The following is a 16,344-nucleotide window of genomic DNA, read 5'->3' on the forward strand; positions in this document are numbered from 1 at the left end:
CAAATACATTTGACTGGGTCAAGAGAGTTACTCAGAAGTATGGAGATTAGATTATCTTCTTTGTGAATACAGAAAACCACCCCTCCCACCACTACTTGGGTGCCAGATACTGTGTTAAGTATTTCACAAATCGCCTCATTCTATCCTCTCCACACAATCATGCTCACCCCCTGCCTCCCTTCCTTGGTGACTTCGGCACCAAGCTCGTTGTCTTTTCTACCTTCATCCTGGCCACGTTGGTGACTTCAATATCCATGAGAATGATGTCTCCATTCCTTCTTCCCTCAATTCTCTGCCATCTTCATCTCTGATTATCTTCTTTTCCGTGCCCTTAGCCATCCCAGTTTGATGGTCATTTCCTGGACCTTGTTATCATGTGATGACATCATCTCTGAAATCCCGACGCCAGAGCACCCTGCTCTGACCCCAGCTCTCCTGCTCACCCAGGTAGGACTCCCACAGCATCCCTTTCTTCAATGCCAACAGGCCTTAGCCCAGGACACTGCCTCGTGTTCACCATCTACTACTCCTGCCATGCTTTCTCTTTGCTCGCTTCTCAGCTTAGACTCCACGGCCCATAATCACAGCTCGGCAAACACCAACTCCCATGTCCCTTCCTTCCTCCAAGTACTTGCCTGAGCAATCTTATACCTACATTAAAACAACTGAATGTCGTGGAGGAAACACCACACAACCAAGTCGACTACTATCACTTCAAATTCACAACCATAATCATCAATTAAGCACTCAAAATTGTCAGGTAATTCAGTGGACTGGCTTTCTCAATTTCAATTCCTATCTAAAAACCTTCCTGTAGGCTAGGCATAGTAGCTCGTGCCTGTAACCCCATCACTTCGGGAAGCTGAGGTGAGCGGATCAATTGAGGTCAAGAGTTTGAGACCAGTCTGGCCAACATGGGGAAACCTGGTGTCTAGCAAAAATAGAAAAATCAGCTGGGCGTAGTGGCACACATTTATCATCTCAGCCACTCAGGAGGCCAAGTTGGATGGTTACTTGAACCTGGGAGGCGAAGGCTGCAGCAAGCTGAGATGGTGCCACTGTACTCCAGCCTGGGTGATGCAGTGAGACTCTGTCTCAAACATACACACACCAACTCCCACTCCCCACCAAAAAACCCCTTCCTGCTTCTTCTTATGCCACCACTACCTCCTTCTCATTTTTCCGTTCTCTCTGATGACTGTCCTTACTTTTTATTTTTTAAAAGAAAAACTTAGGTATCTTGAGAAAGAAAAAAAAAGTAACAGTCACATAGGAATTCCCTTACCTTTGCACCACCAAATATCTACCAGCCAGCTTGTGGACACTGTGTGTCCTGCTTCCCCACTACTAAACGAAGTGCCTCCCTGGTTCAATCAAAGGCCAGTCTCTCTACTTACACAACTGCTACTGCAAATTATCACCTCTCTTCCTGAATCAAACTTTCCTTGTCACTGATTCATTCCCACCAGCACACAGAAGTACTCTTACACCTCCTTAAAACCCTCAGTTGATCCCACATCCCCCTCCAAAAACGTCCCCATTTCTCTGCTCCCTTTGGGGCCAAATTTCTTAAGCTAAATGTCTGTAGTCTCTCTCGCCATTTTATTATCCTCAGTCTCAGTCTCACTGGCCTTTTGGTCCCATGGCTCCAGTAAGGCTGTTGCCTTACTGTGTTTTTATCTCATTCACTCTCACATCAGTATTTGACACAACTGACCATTCTTTTTTTTTTTTTTTTTTTTCCAGGATGGACACTCACCTGATGATGTTCTTATCTTTTGAGATCCATTCTTCTCTTGGCTTCTGGGACACCAGCATCCCCTGGTTTTTGATCTACCTCACTGGCCACTGCTTCTTGATCGCCCTAACTAACTCTCCTTCCTCTACTCAACTTCTAAGTAAAAAAGTTCCCCTAAGGCTCAGTCCTGGGCCCCTTGTGTACCTCTGCACTCTTTCTAGCAGTTCCAATAGCCCTAAATGCCATCTACATGCCAACCGCACCCAAATTATATCCCTAGTCCTGACTTCTTTCCATAACTTTATATCTTTACAAAAAAGCATTTCCAGCTTAACATGGCCAAAACAGCAGTTTTGATTTTCACCCCAATCTATTTCTTCCATATTTTCTCCCTCAGTAAAATATATCACTATCCACCAGCTCCTCACTCATAAATCCTAGGAGTTTCCCATGATTCCTTTCTTTCATTTACCCTCTATCATATCTACACATAAGTCCTGACAATTCTATCTATAAAATATATTCTGAATCTCATCCTTTCCCCTCCATCTCCAGTACTTCTCTCTGGGTCAAACCACTATCATCTCTTGCCTGGACTACTGCCAGTCTCCTAACTGCTTTTCTATTTCCACCCTTTTCCACTCAGTAGCCAGGGGCATCTTTTATAAATATAAAACAAAGTGTGATCCTCCTGGGCTCAAAAATCTCCAGTGGTTTTCCAACTACAACTCAGTATAAAATCAAAATCCTTTATGGTGATAAGGGTCCTGCCTTTCTGACCTTATCCCATCCCATCTTCCGTCACTCAGTCACACTTGTTTTCTTTCTGCTTCTTGGGCTAACTCACCACTCTAGAACATTTGCACTCTTCCTTCTGCCTTTAAGGCTCTTCCATCTGATCTTAACTGGTCATTTATCTCCCAGCTTTCATTTCCTCAGCCTGCCTTCCCTGACCATCCAAACTAGGTCACTGTATTAATCACCACATAACAATATCACTATCTGGTATTTTTTCATTTATTTATTTTTTTATTGTCTCTCTCTCTCCTCAATATAAATACAAAATCTGCCTTGTCTACTGCTGCACAAATAACACCCAGAAGACTTCCTAGCTCACGAGACACTCAAAAGGTATTTACTGAGTTAATCTAAAGAATCACCTTGTGAGGTACTCAGATTAATATCATTTCTGTAAGCCTTAGATTTAGCTCACAGTTTCCAGAAGCCAAATGATGTATATGAGTATAGGAGAAATGCAATTCTGACCATCTGGTAAAGCTGACCTGATCAACTCACCAGGAGCAATAAATGTGTTCCTGGCAGTTACACACTAAAAGGACATAACCCATCTTTCCTTGGAATGAGAGAATGAATTAACCAAAAATGTATGTTTGTATCCTATATAGAAATGATACAGTTATTAATGAGAGAAGGCAATCGGGATTTATTTACAACGCTCTTCATTATTTTCCTTGTGGGCCTGTCATTTGTACTTACTTGGTGAAATCTTTCTGGCAGGTCAGAAGTTCCAACAGGAAAAGTATGAAAGGTGGCTGGAAGCAGTGAGGCTGCCCAAGGGATTCTGCACAGTACTGAGTTATCTTCAGGACCTCCAGGATGCCCTGGGCCTGGGCTTTTCTCAGGGCCAGGACCTTCACAATGCTGGAGACACAACGCAAGTAAGGAATACCTAGAAATCTCTCGAGCTGGGGCAGAAAGAAAATATTCCCCCCACAAAGCCCTGATGCCATATATCAAGGAGGAAATACTATTGTGAGGCATTAGAAACACCATGTAGGAAGAGTACCCATACCTCTTTACTATTTTTAAATCTTCACTCAGCAGCACTATAAATCTGTTCATGCCTACTGTCCAAAAGTCCAGCAACCCAATATTTAAGTTAATTAATTAAAAAGGATCATTGATATTTTCACTTTCCATAGAGACAAAGCTTTAATTCTCAGGACAGGAAATTCCTCACTAACTTAACCATGCAATACTTCCAGAGATGAAGGCCTATGAACAAATAATTTTGTTGGAAAATATCAAATCCTGGCTGGGCATGGTGGCTCACACCTGTAATCCTAGCTGATGCAGAAAGATCCCTTGAGCCCAGGAGTTCGAGACCAGCCTGGGTAACATAGGGAGACCATGTCTCTAGAAAATACCAAATGCTAAATTTCTCCCTGGGTTAAAATAAGACAAATTTATAAGTGGGAGCTACCCAAAAAATGCTTCCTTTTAAAATTATAATAGTACATTCTTGAGATATACTTTGTATACAGTGCAATACATAAATCTTACATGAAAAAGCATCTTTTTTTTTTTTTTTTTTGAGACAGAGTCTTACTCTGTCATTCAGGCTGGAGTGAAGTGGATGTAATCTTGGCTTACTGTAGCTTTAACCTACCTGGCTCAAGTGATCCTTCTGCCTCAGCGTCCCATGTAGCTGGGACTATAGGCATGTGCCACCACACTCAGCTATTTTTTTCTTTTTTTTTTAAACAGAGTCTTGCTCTGTTGCCCAGGCTGGAGTACAGCAGCGTGATAATGGCTCACTGCAACCTCTGCCTTCCAAGTTTGAGAGATTCTCCCACCTCAGCCTCCCAAGGAGTTGGGATTATAGCTGCCTACCCCCATACCTGGCTAATTTTTGTATTTTTAGTAGAGACAGGGTTTCACCATGTTGGCTAGACTGGTCTCAAACGCCTGAATTCAGGTGATCTGCCCACCTCAGCCTCCCAAAGTGCTGGGATTACCAACATGAGCCACTGCGCCTGGCCTCAGCTAATTTTTTTTTTTTTTCTATTTAATGGTAGCTATGAACTATTTTTTTAAAAACATTTCTTGTAGATGGGGTCTCACTATGTTGCCCAAGTTGGTCTTGAACTCCTGACCCTAAGTGCTCCTCCCAAACTACTGAGATTATAGGCATAAGCCACTGTGCCCAGCCAAAAATTACTTATTTAAAGAAAAAAAAAAGGGCCGGACGCAGTGGCTCACGCCTGTAATCCCAGCACTTTGGGAGGCCGAGGCGGGTGGATCACAAGGTCAAGAGATCAAGACCATCCTGGTCAACATGGTGGAACCCCGTCTCTACTAAAAAATACAAAAAATTAGCTGGGCATGGTGGCGCGTGCCTGTAATCCCAGCTACTCAGGAGGCTGAGGCAGGAGAATTGCCTGAGCCCAGGAGGTGGAGATTTCAGTGAGCCGAGATCGGGCCATTGCACTCCAGCCTGGGTAACAAGAGCGAAACTCCGTCTCAAAAAAAAGAAAAAGAAAAAAAAAATAATCAAAAAATTTCCTAAATATTCTACAACAAGTCTTGATCTATCCTAAACGTTATTTGCTTGTTTTTAACATGAACTTCAAGCCTCTGACTAGACTGGGTAGCTACAGCTAAAAAAGAGAAAGTGCCAGGAAGGTAATGACTGGTTTACCTCCTGTGCGAGAGCGACTGGTCCTTAATGAAGTCCATGACGTTCTTCAGCACAGGGTATTTCTCTTTCACTGTGGGCACCAGTCTGGCCTCCTCCATGGATCGAAAGGAGAGCAGCCGGAGTCGCCCTCGGGTGAAGGGAGGCCGCCGGGTGGGTGTGGAAGGTGACAAGGGTTCTTCAGCTGCAGCAGGTGACACGTCTGCGGCAGGAAGGCCACTGCTGGGCAGCAGCCTTGGCTGGGTGTCCAGGCCAGGACTCCAGTCTCCTGTGGCAGGGGGTGCTGCTTTGGTGGGAGATACCGAGGCTTGGAAATGCTCTTCCACCACAGAGCTTGTCCTCTGGCGCTTGTCAAGTGGCTGGAGATGATTGGTTTCATCAGCAGTCACCAACTTGTCGCAGCTTTCTTGTGAACTTATGCCCGTGGGCAGAAACTTTAGTAATAGAAGACTCTTCTCAATACACTCTTTTGCTAAATGCAAATAAGAATCATAATTGGAAAAAAAAAGTTTAAATGTATTGCCTACTTCTGGAGAGAAAATGATCTATTTAAACGTCATGATTTAGGGCAAGAGACAGCTTCGTGAATAAAATGATATAGGCCTGGTGCAGTGGCTAATGCCTGTAATCCCAGCACTTTGGGAGGCCAAGGCCAAGGCAGGAGGATCGCTTGAGCTCCAGAGTTTGAGACCAGTTTGGGTAACATGGTGAAACCCCATCTCTATTAAAAAAATACAGTAAATTAGCGGGGCATGGTGGCACATGCCTATAGTCCCATCTACTTGGGAGGCTGAGGCTGAAGGATTGCTTGAGTCCAAGAAGTTGAAACTGCAGTGAGCAGAGATCACTACTAGTTTGGGTGACATAGCGAGACACTGTCTCCAAAAAAAAAAAAAAAAAAAAACGGATACAGTGATATACATATCTACTGACAGAAGAGAAGAACAGAATCAAATTTTATCTAATTATAGAAATCAAAATCTCACCAGGACCATCAGCACACTTTTAAAAAAAGTTTTATTGTATATGTTTCCAAACATCTATATAGAGAAAATACCATAAGGACCTCTCCATGTACCTGTCATTCAGCTTCAGTAATTATTAGCCCACAGCCAATCTTGTTTCACCCTTATCAACTCCCCACTCCCTAGATTATTTTCATGCACATTCCAGCACCACACTATTTCATCAGTAAAAATTTTAGAATATTTCTCTCAAAAATATATGAGTTTAAAAAAATGCAACCATCATATTTAAAAAATAATAGTAATTCTTTAATTTCACTGAATATTCAGTGTGAGCACACTTTAAAATATAACAAGGCTAAGGACAGTGGCTCATGATAATCCCAGTGCTCTGGGAGGCTGAGGTTGGAGGATCACTTGAGGCCAGGAATCTGAGATCAGCCTGGGCAACATAGTGAGACACCCACCGCTAAAAAAATTTTTTAAATTGCTAGGCAAGGGGGATACAAAGAAGAAAAAAAATTAATCAGGTATGGTGGCACCTGCCTAAAGTCCCGGCTACCCAGCAGGCTAAGGTGGGAAGATCGCTTGAGCCCAGGAGTGGGAGGCTGCAGTGAGCTAGGGCTGCACCACTGCACTCCAGCCTGGGTGACAGAATGAGACCCCATCTCAAGAAACAAAAAAGATGTAGCTCAAAAAGTCCCCGATGTCTCCTAAGAGAAGTGTTTAGAAAGATGCTTCATGTGGAGAAGGTCAATAAAAAATTACTCCTCTCTGGCATTTTCTGTTTATGATACATCCTTGGATACTATATTTAGCACCTGATTTACTTTCCTTAGGTCAACACAGCCTCAACCAAGATAATCCAGAAGGTGAGTCATTGGTTTTCCAGGCTCTACAACAAAAGCAGAGGCTCAGGGACAACAGCTGGTGTTAGCACACTCACCCAGGCTCTCAGGGTTCACCTCAGTTGCTTCCGAACTGCGTTTTCCTTCTGCCTCGTTCCCCAGGCTCATCAGGGACTTCTGCTTCATCTCTAACTAGGGGAGAATTTGAGCCACGTAATTATGCTGTTCAGGCGGGGAAGCAAAGGTAGCCCCAGCAAACTACTTCAAAAGCACACAGCACTGAGATCACAGGGTCCTTTACAGCTGCTGCAGTTGAGGATACAGAACCAAGCTGTTCTTGTTTGTGCTGGAAGTCATCCAGGCTTTGAAGCGGTCTGACCGTGTATCAACAAAACTACCTTTTCTTCAACTATGTGTTATTTAGGAGGGGTCTGTAATTCCCACAACCTTATTACTTAAAGATTTCTAGGACACGGGTGCTGGAGGGGGCTTTTTCTAAAACCCATCTGGTACTGATAAAGCAGCAGCTGAGATCTAGAGAAATGATGAGTCTTGCTAGAGTCATAAACCCAGTCTGCCGCAGAGTTTTAACCAAAATTTCATCCATATTCTACTCTGAATGAGGCAACATCTCTACGTGATTCTGAGACTTACAGGTAGAGAATGGTGCTTTTAGTACCAGCCCAGGCAATGGTTGTGGCATAGGCCACAACACTGACAGCCAGGTAGGGGGCCATATGTGATATATGAGAGGCCAAGGTCTTGCAGAGAAGGGTGGCCTCTCATCCAACTGCAGGCAGTCTGCCCTACGCTAAACCAGAAGCATCATCTACAATGCACCTTGTCAACTGCCAAACGCTTTTGACTTGAACTGTCTGTGGTAGATGACTTTATCAGACACCATTTTTCTTTAAATGCTACGGTCTTGGTCTGTCGGTCGACATCCTCTTCTGATTCTCCTTCTAGTTTCTTTTGCAACACCTGTTCATCTTGGTCTGTGTTTATCCAGTCTACACTGAGTACTAACTATGTTCTAGTTAGTCCCTGTAAATTCTGTCCAAGGCTGTCTGTTCCTGGATACATTCATATTAAAAATGAACAAACTATTACAAATGACTGGAAGTCATCCCCATCTCTGCCTTGACAGTTCAGTGAAAAATCAGCCCTTTAGATTCTTCCATTTACTAAATTCTCCAACTATCAGGTTAGTGCAAAAGTAATTGTGGTTTCTGCCACTGAAAGTAATTTTAATGTAATTAAATTTTAATTACTTTTAATAGCAAAAAAAAAATAATTGCCATTACTTTTAATGGCAAAAACCATGATCTTTTTGCATAGATATCTCAGATAACAACCCAGATGTCTTCTTACTTGACCAGTCCAAAACTGAACTTCTGAACTTACCTCCACATTTCCAGATCCTAGGGCATTTTTCTTTTCTTTTTTGAGACGAGTCTAGCTCTGTTGCCAGGCGCCAGGCTGGAGTGCAGTGGCACAATCTCGGCTCACTGCAACCTCTGCCTCCCGGGTTCAAGCAATTCTCCTGCCTCAGCCTCCCAAGTAGCTGGGACTACAGGTGCACACCACACGCCCAGCTAATTTTTGTACTTTTAGTAGAGATGGGTTTCACCATGTTGGCCAGGATGGTCTTGATCCCTTGACCTCGTGATCTGCCTGCCTCAGTCTCCCAAAGTGCTGGGATTACAGCCGTCAGCCACCGCTCCCGGCTCACGAGCGTTTTTCTTATGTTTCTACCACCCACCAAGTGACCCAAGCCAGGAACCTAAGAACTGTCCTAAATTCCTTCTTCCTGTTCCCCACTTACAGCAGTCACAAAGTCCTGTTGGTCATTTCCTCCCCTACACTGCAGAAGCCATCCTCCTATAACTCCTGCAAGTCTGCTTTCAATTTCGTTATCCATCCTCTACCCAGTTATTTACAGATTCTCCCATCCCCTTACTATATAACATGTAGGATGCAGGCAAATATATAAAGAAGAATACTGGCCAGGCATGGTGGTTCATGCCTGCAATCCTAGCACTTTGAGAGGCCGAAGTGGGCGGATCACCTGAGGTTGAGACCACCCTGGCCAACATGGTAAAACCCCATCTCTACTAAAAAAACTATAAAAATTAGCTGAGTGTGGTGGTGGGTGCCTGTAATCCCAGCTGCTCAGGAGACTGAAGCAGGAGAATCACTTGAACCCAGAAGGCAGAGGCTCAGTGAGCTGAGATCATGCCACTGTACTCCAGCCTGGGCGACAGTGAGACTCCGTCTTAAAAAAAAAGAAAAAGAAAAAACAAAAGAGAATACTACTACTATGTAGGTACTCATCTCCATGCCCAAGAAATACAAACAATTCTTCTGAGTTTGGTGTTTGGTACTACCATGCATCTGTATAATTTTACTACATATTTATGTACGTATCACGCGGATTTGGTTTGTGTAAAATCATACTGATGCATTCTTCTACAACTTGCTTTTTTTGTTCATCAAAGTTTGTGAGAGCTGACACATGTAGCTTTAGTTCCTTCACTTTTATTGTAATACAGTATATCATATTTACACTGTGATACAGTACTATACAATGACATGCAATTTTCTGTCTGTCCTCCTACTAATAGACACTTGGTTCTTCCAGGTTACTGTTGTCACAAATATTGCTGCAGAATCACTTTTCTAAAATGCAGATCTGAGAGACCTCTCTTCTACCTAAAACTGTCCATGGCTACTGTATGTAAAGCAATGCTCTTCCTCCACATCTGTGGAGTTCCATGCAGGGATCGGGGGAGGCTCAACTAAATCCCATTTCTTCTATGTTCAACACTATCCTGACTATGATTTCAAGGGCTGTAAATTATTTTACATCTATTCATGTCACTAAACTTTAGCTTAATGAAAACCCTGAAGTTATATTCTTGAGAAGAGAACAATTCAGCTTAATTCCATGATGCCATGGTAAAAAACCTAAAATATATTAAAATCACATGCAAAGGAAAATCTTACCATCCATATTCGAATACCATCTGCCAAGGAATAAACCTGTGCAAACTCTTCACTCAGGGCTATTCTGCCTCCACTGTTGACTGGGGAAAGAAGCAGAGATGACAATTACATTCAGGTAACACAATTCACTACTGCAACATTAACACTAAAGACCTTCTAAATCTGCTGAAGTATAGAAAAACTCCTCCTGACATTCACACATTGAGGGTGGTAAGAAAGGCTTAGGGAAAAAAATAATCAATTAAGCCACGAATACCTGTATGGGTTCTTGTGTTATTTCAAACTAACTTTTTTCAAACTAATAACTTCTAAAATAGAAATTATTTTAAAAGTGAGTAAAATACTAAAAGTAAAACGTAAAAAATACTAAGAGTAAAAATTTTAAAATATTTACAGTGGGTAAAAAAGTTAATTATTGATAAAGAAGAAAGTTCATGGCATATGAAGTAAAAAAGCAGTTTAGGAAACAGTATAAACAAAATAATCTTGAATAAAGAGAGTATATATATTTAAAACATGAAGCCCGGTGCAGCAGCTCAGGCTTACAATCCCAGCACTGCTTATTTTTATTATTCTTACTCAAAAAAAATTTTTTAAGAGAGTCTTGCTCTATCACCCAGGCTGGAGTGCAGTGGCACCATCATAGCTTACTGCAGCCTCAAACTCCAATCCCAGTGCTTTGGGAGACCGAGACAGGTGGATTGCTTGAGGCCAGGAGTTCAAGACCAGCCTGGGCAACATAGCAAGACTCTGCCTCTACAAAATTAAAAAATTGTCCAGACATGCTGGCATGTACCTGTAGTCGTAGCTACTAGGGAAGATGAGGTAGGAGGATCACTTGAGACCAGGAATTCAAGGTTACAGGGAGCTACAATTGTGCCCCTGCACTCTAGCCTAGGCAACAGAGCAAGACCCTGTCTCTAAAAACAAACAAGCAAACAAAAATGTATGGATATATATGAATATACCTAGATAAAAGTGCAGGTACACAGAAAAATGTTCATAAAGGTTCTAAGTGGTGAGACTAGTTGATAATTATTTTAAGCTTTGCTATACTTAAGTTTCTATATAAATAGGTATTTTTTATAATTAGAAAAATAACAAAAAAAAAATTTTTAAAGAAAGATCTATGAGGCTTGCCCCTTATCTTCATCTAAAACCCAAAAGGTAATATACTAGAACAGTGTGAAGCTCTCTTTTGCATCTATGCTACAATGCAGTATTTTCTGAAGCCCTAAAATACACTAGGGTCTATACCAGACACTGGGAATGCTCTGCTGAGAAAAACTGACAAAGTTCCTGCCCTCATGAAGCCTATATTTAAATTGAAAAACTCCTCCCTGACCTTTCTAACCCAGAAGAGTGACCAATTTTTAGACAAAGATGAGCAAATTTGCTAGACAAAGACCATTCTCATGGTAGTTCAGTCTTATAGAACTCAGAAATAGTCCTTAGACATACAGTATCTGTAACAATGTAGTAAAAGCAGAGATAGAAAGATCTAAGACAAGCCTTGCCTCCTTCAAACCAACCATGGCAGGCATTCTAGAAACAACCTGCATACAGAAAGACATTTCTAGTTCCCACAGCTGACTGTGTGTTTTCTCCTCTGCAAAGAGGTATGTGATATTTGAACACAGCCTGAACTTTCCCACAGCAGGATGCCTTCCATTTCTCAGCTTTGAACCCACAAGCTTTTATCCCTCTACTGAAAATTCCCTCAAGTAAAAAGATTATCCACCTTTCTTACTATAATTTGATTACAAAAATACATATTGACTTCTCCCTGTCCTAACTCACACAGGTTACATCATTCTCTCCATTCCTTAGCAGAGATACACTCTTCCATACGGCATTTGTTTCCATAAATCACTCATGTCTCAATGCAGTTTTGTTTATTTGAGCAGCTTTTTAAAGGAGATATTAAGATTTGGGGATGTACTCAAGATGTTTTAACAATCAGAAAATAAATTCTGCAGCGTGAAATCCAAAGGACTCAGCAATAAAGGTGGTAGGAATAAAAATATCAAAAATAACAAAATGAGGCCAGACGCAGTGGCTCACGCCTGTAATCCCAGCACTTTGGGAGGCCAAGGCAGATGGATCACCTGAGGTCAAGAGTTCGAGACCAGCCTGGCCAACATGGCAAAACCCTGTCTCTACTAAAAATACAGTAATTAGCTGGGTGTGGTGGCAGGCGCCTGTAATCCCAGCTACTCGGGAGGCTGAGGCAGGAGAATGGCTTGAACCCAGGAGACGGAGATTGTGGTGAGCTGAGATCGCACCACTACCCTCCAGACTTGGCAACAGAGTGAGACTCCATCTCAAAATAAAATAAAATAAAACAAAATGAGCAGTAGTCAATTACTCACTCTAACGGAAGGAAGTTCCGGTTTTGCTTATTTCACCTGCACTGTGTAAAGAACACATACCCTGCCAGGAAAACCCAGACCTCATCTCTAGGTAGGGTTTGAAACACTTTTTCCCTGAAGGAGTGTAGAGAGAGACTCTCCCTCCTTGTGGGTCCTGCTAGGTGGCAGGCTACATATAGGGTAAATACAGAGATGGCATCCCTAGGAGACATGAGGAAAAGAGGTGGGAAGGAGAAGGCTACCAGCAAAGGAAGCCTCGCAGGGTGATGCTACCAAGACGCTGCAAGCCAGCTGAAGGTAACAGTTAAAACCTAGTTTCCTCCTTGGTTATTACTACGTTCAAGAACATTTTTTTTTTTTTGAGACAGAGTTTCGCTCTTGTTACCCAGGCTGGAGTGCAATGGTGCGATCTCGGCTCACCACAACCTCCGCCTCCTGGGTTCAGGCAATTCTCCTGCCTCAGCCTCCTGAGTAGCTGGGATTACAGGCGTGTGCCACCATGCCCAGCTAATTTTTTGTATTTTTAGTAGAGACGGGGTTTCACCATGTTGACCAGGATGGTCTCGATCTCTTGACCTCGTGATCCACCCACCTCGGCCTCCCAAAGTGCTGGGATTACAGGCGTGAGCCACCGTGCCCGGCCTACATTCAAGAACTTAAACATCTGCGGTTTTAACTGGAATTTCTTAGAATGTTTGAGCAAATCAACCTTAAACCAATTTACACATAAAGAAACTGAGGTGCAGAAAGGTTGTCTGATTAACCTGAAGCTGCACAACTTCTAAGTTTTTGCACTGGGACCATGACCCAAGGTAAGGTTTCTTTCCATTAAATTTCTTAGCGGTTTTCCATGAGAATTCTGGATACAGACAAATTACCTGCTAATTCTGCAACTCCAGGTTAGGTGCTACACATTAGGCTACTCTGCTAACCATAAACTGGCCATGAATCTTTTAATAGGCAAAGCAGGACAAACAAGATGATGTTTGCAGTTATAGAAATGTGTTTATATTTTTAAATATTTAAAAATGTTCACTTAAGATAGCCTTTCTTAAAACTTAGCAATTAGCCTTCAGATCAAAAATATTCCCTGTAATAAAGTTACCATATTTTTGCAGCTTCTCATATAAATCTGGAGTGCGATACACCAGAGCAGCAAAGGTGGCGTTCACAGCTTGATCAATAGTGGAACCAGCAACTATATCTGTCTTTGGGGCCTGTTTTCTACATGCCTGTATAAATCCTTTGAAAAGTTCTGAATATGGCCCACAGAAGTTCTGAGCAGGCTCTGACTGGGCAAAATCAAGAAGAAAATGGTGGCAGGGGTCATCAGAAATGTTCTTAACCTGGAAACAGAAAATAAGCCCATCACATTTAACACATTCATTAAAAAAAAAAAATTTACTGAGCAAACTACTAGGCCAAAGCAGAAGTATAAAATACAGTGACCACTCTTTGGAGTTTACATCTATTTTAGGAAGACCAGACAGAGAGCTGAGTTAAAAAAAAAGATAAACATAAATAAAACAGTGAAAGCAATAAAACTAGCATTCCCATAAAGCAAAAGATTATCAAGTGCCAAATGCCTAGAAGGGATACCCAATGCTGAGAGTTCAAAGGAGAGAGATCCTGGCAGGTTAAAGTAGTTAAGAAAAGCCTCCTGGAGGATATGGCCTTTGGACTGAACCCTGAAGGACTGGCAGATTCGGCCCTGAGGAGCATAACCATTAGCAGAGGTTACGAGTCAGTGGGGAGACTGACCTGGCCTGAAGTCTCAGCTGGGGAGTGATGGGAACTAGAGTCAGATAGGTAAGGTGAAAGGAGACTGCAGAGAGCCTTGACTGTCACATTGAGGAGTTAGACTTCACCCTGTGGGCAATGGGGAGCCATTAATGGTGCTTGGCAGTGGAATGACAAGATAAAGCAGTGATTATCAAAAAAACTTGGTAGGTACCAATGTCATAAGGCAGGTGCGAATGAGGGCCTGGATAAAGATGCAGACAGAGGAAAGGACAGAGATGAACAGCATGAGGAAGAATCCACAGGACCTGCAAGCTGACTGGACAAAATGGGGAGACAGGTGAGGACAGGGAATGCTAGGGAGCAGTGGCTTCAGACCTGAGGAGACAATGACAGTCACAGAAGTCACCAGTCTTTGGTTTTACACTTCTGAGTGAAGGGGAGTCAGGACACTTAAATGGAAATGCCTCACAGGAAGATGGAAACAGGTACTGGGAGCGGGGAGAAGAACCAGACCTGGATACGGATATTAGGATTTAGTGCCGCAATGTGACAGGAGAAGACAGTAGGGAGGACGGAGTCCTGGTGGGCTGTGGGAAGGGAGGAAAGCCTGTATAAAGCCTACCCTTTAGGGAAGGAGGAATACAAGAAGTCAGTGGAGGAGGCAGGTGGGCAGTGAGATGTAAGAGGAGACAGTGGACTAGCATGGATCCAAAGAAGAGAGGGTCTGAAGGAGCCAAGTTTAACAGAGGCAAGGAGAACAGAAGCTGAGCAGGAGCCACTGGATTTGGCACTTAACTACTGAATAACGTGGGGCAGGGCAGGGAAGGAAAGGAAGAAAAGTAGAACTGAGAAATAGAGGGAAGGAGGGGTGAAAAATAGAGACAGGGCAAACTTCGTAGTTTTAAAATATCATACACCTAAATCATAAGCTGTGATTCTATGCTGAACAAACGGTATAGCACCAATCATTCCTCTAAAGCTGGACTCAGCAGGCACCAGAAGTGCACTCAATTGTTTGTCTGATACCTCCATCAACAGAGATTTACTGAGCACCTCTTCCATGTCACCCAAGTCATGAGGTCAGTATTTCTCAACACCTATTGTACACTGGCCCCTGTGGGTCACAGTGGAATTAACAAGTTAACAAGGTATAGTTTCTGGCCTCAAGGAGCTAACTGCTTCATGGGGATAGGAAGACAGAATCACAAGTGTTTACAACTTAAAGTAATAAATACTTATAGGCAGTTTCCACTCTAAATAGAAAGAGAATAGAAGAGTAAATACCTCCTTACTATCCTGGTGTGGGTGAGTGGGCCAGCTTGCTTCTAATTCCAACTCTGGACAAATCTGATGCCTGAAGACAGGTTTCCACAGAGGGGAGTTTAAGACTAATGCCATTTTTGCCTGAGGTATTGCCATGTTACTTCCCAATTCTAGAAAGAGATGATATATGAGAGTTCTATTTTTGCCTTAATACATTGAAAATCTTTGAAATGACAAAGAAAAGATTTTTTAAAATGGGTAGAAAGAAAAGCTTTAAAAAAATCAAAACTTAGAGAAAATTCACCCATATACCAGAATGTAATTGTGATACTTTGTAAACACATATCACAGATTAAGCTAAACCAGCAAGTCCTGAAATACTGCTGTTCTGTGGAACTACTTCAGCTACGAGGTACCCTTGAAATGACTAATCTGTTTACACTAAGCTAAAAACAGGATATGAACCATCTCTGGCATATACACGAGGGCATTCAGAAACATTTAATTATGGAAAAACATCCACAATTTGTAAACTTAATTCTGTAGCAAATAATAAATATCCAGCACTGATGTGTTTAAAATAGGCACAGAGAAAAAAACAGGTGGAAATAAAAATGCTAATAGTTCTTTCTTTCTTTCTTGGAGAACTATGAAAAGAAAAAAATTAGTTACTTATGAGCATCACGATTAAGAAGGATTCTATTTTCCTTTGTTTCTTTCCATTACATAATTTTTCTATGATATTTTACTTCTAAAATTGGAAAAATTCAAGAAATGATTAAGAAATAAAATACAGTAGAAAGTTTTATTCTATAATTCTTGTTCCTTGGAATAATTAAATAAATAACTAAATTGAACAAATTTTTTTTTTTTCCTTTTTTTCAAGAGATAGAGTCTCTGTTACCCAGACTAGAGTGCAGCAGCATGATCACAGCTCAGTGCATCCTCCAACTCCTGGGCTCAAGTGATC

General features: G+C 42.1%; 1 protein-coding gene across 13 annotated transcripts in view; it reads right to left on the reverse strand.

The window, feature by feature from the left end:
- The window catches only part of ZZEF1 (zinc finger ZZ-type and EF-hand domain containing 1), a 134,562-nt gene that overhangs the window by 52,360 nt on the left and 65,858 nt on the right, over window positions 1–16,344 (reverse strand). For 12 of the 13 annotated variants that reach the window (XR_013535446.1, XR_013535447.1, XR_013535448.1 and 9 more), the window contains 6 exons: window positions 15,396–15,544; window positions 13,474–13,714; window positions 9,997–10,076; window positions 7,089–7,182; window positions 5,181–5,649; window positions 3,236–3,400 (listed from right to left, as the gene is read on the reverse strand). Coding sequence is in view for 8 of the 13 variants with exons in the window: in XM_078372525.1 (XP_078228651.1) it covers window positions 3,236–3,400; window positions 5,181–5,649; window positions 7,089–7,182; window positions 9,997–10,076; window positions 13,474–13,714; window positions 15,396–15,544 (1,198 nt within the window). In the remaining 5 variants the exon portion in view is untranslated. The remainder of the gene's footprint in view (window positions 1–3,235; window positions 3,401–5,180; window positions 5,650–7,088; window positions 7,183–9,996; window positions 10,077–13,473; window positions 13,715–15,395; window positions 15,545–16,344) is intronic. The other variant, XM_078372524.1, reaches the window with a different exon arrangement.

This window comes from Callithrix jacchus, chromosome 5 (assembly GCF_049354715.1).
Source record: "Callithrix jacchus isolate 240 chromosome 5, calJac240_pri, whole genome shotgun sequence".
Lineage (NCBI taxonomy): Eukaryota > Metazoa > Chordata > Mammalia > Primates > Cebidae > Callithrix > Callithrix jacchus.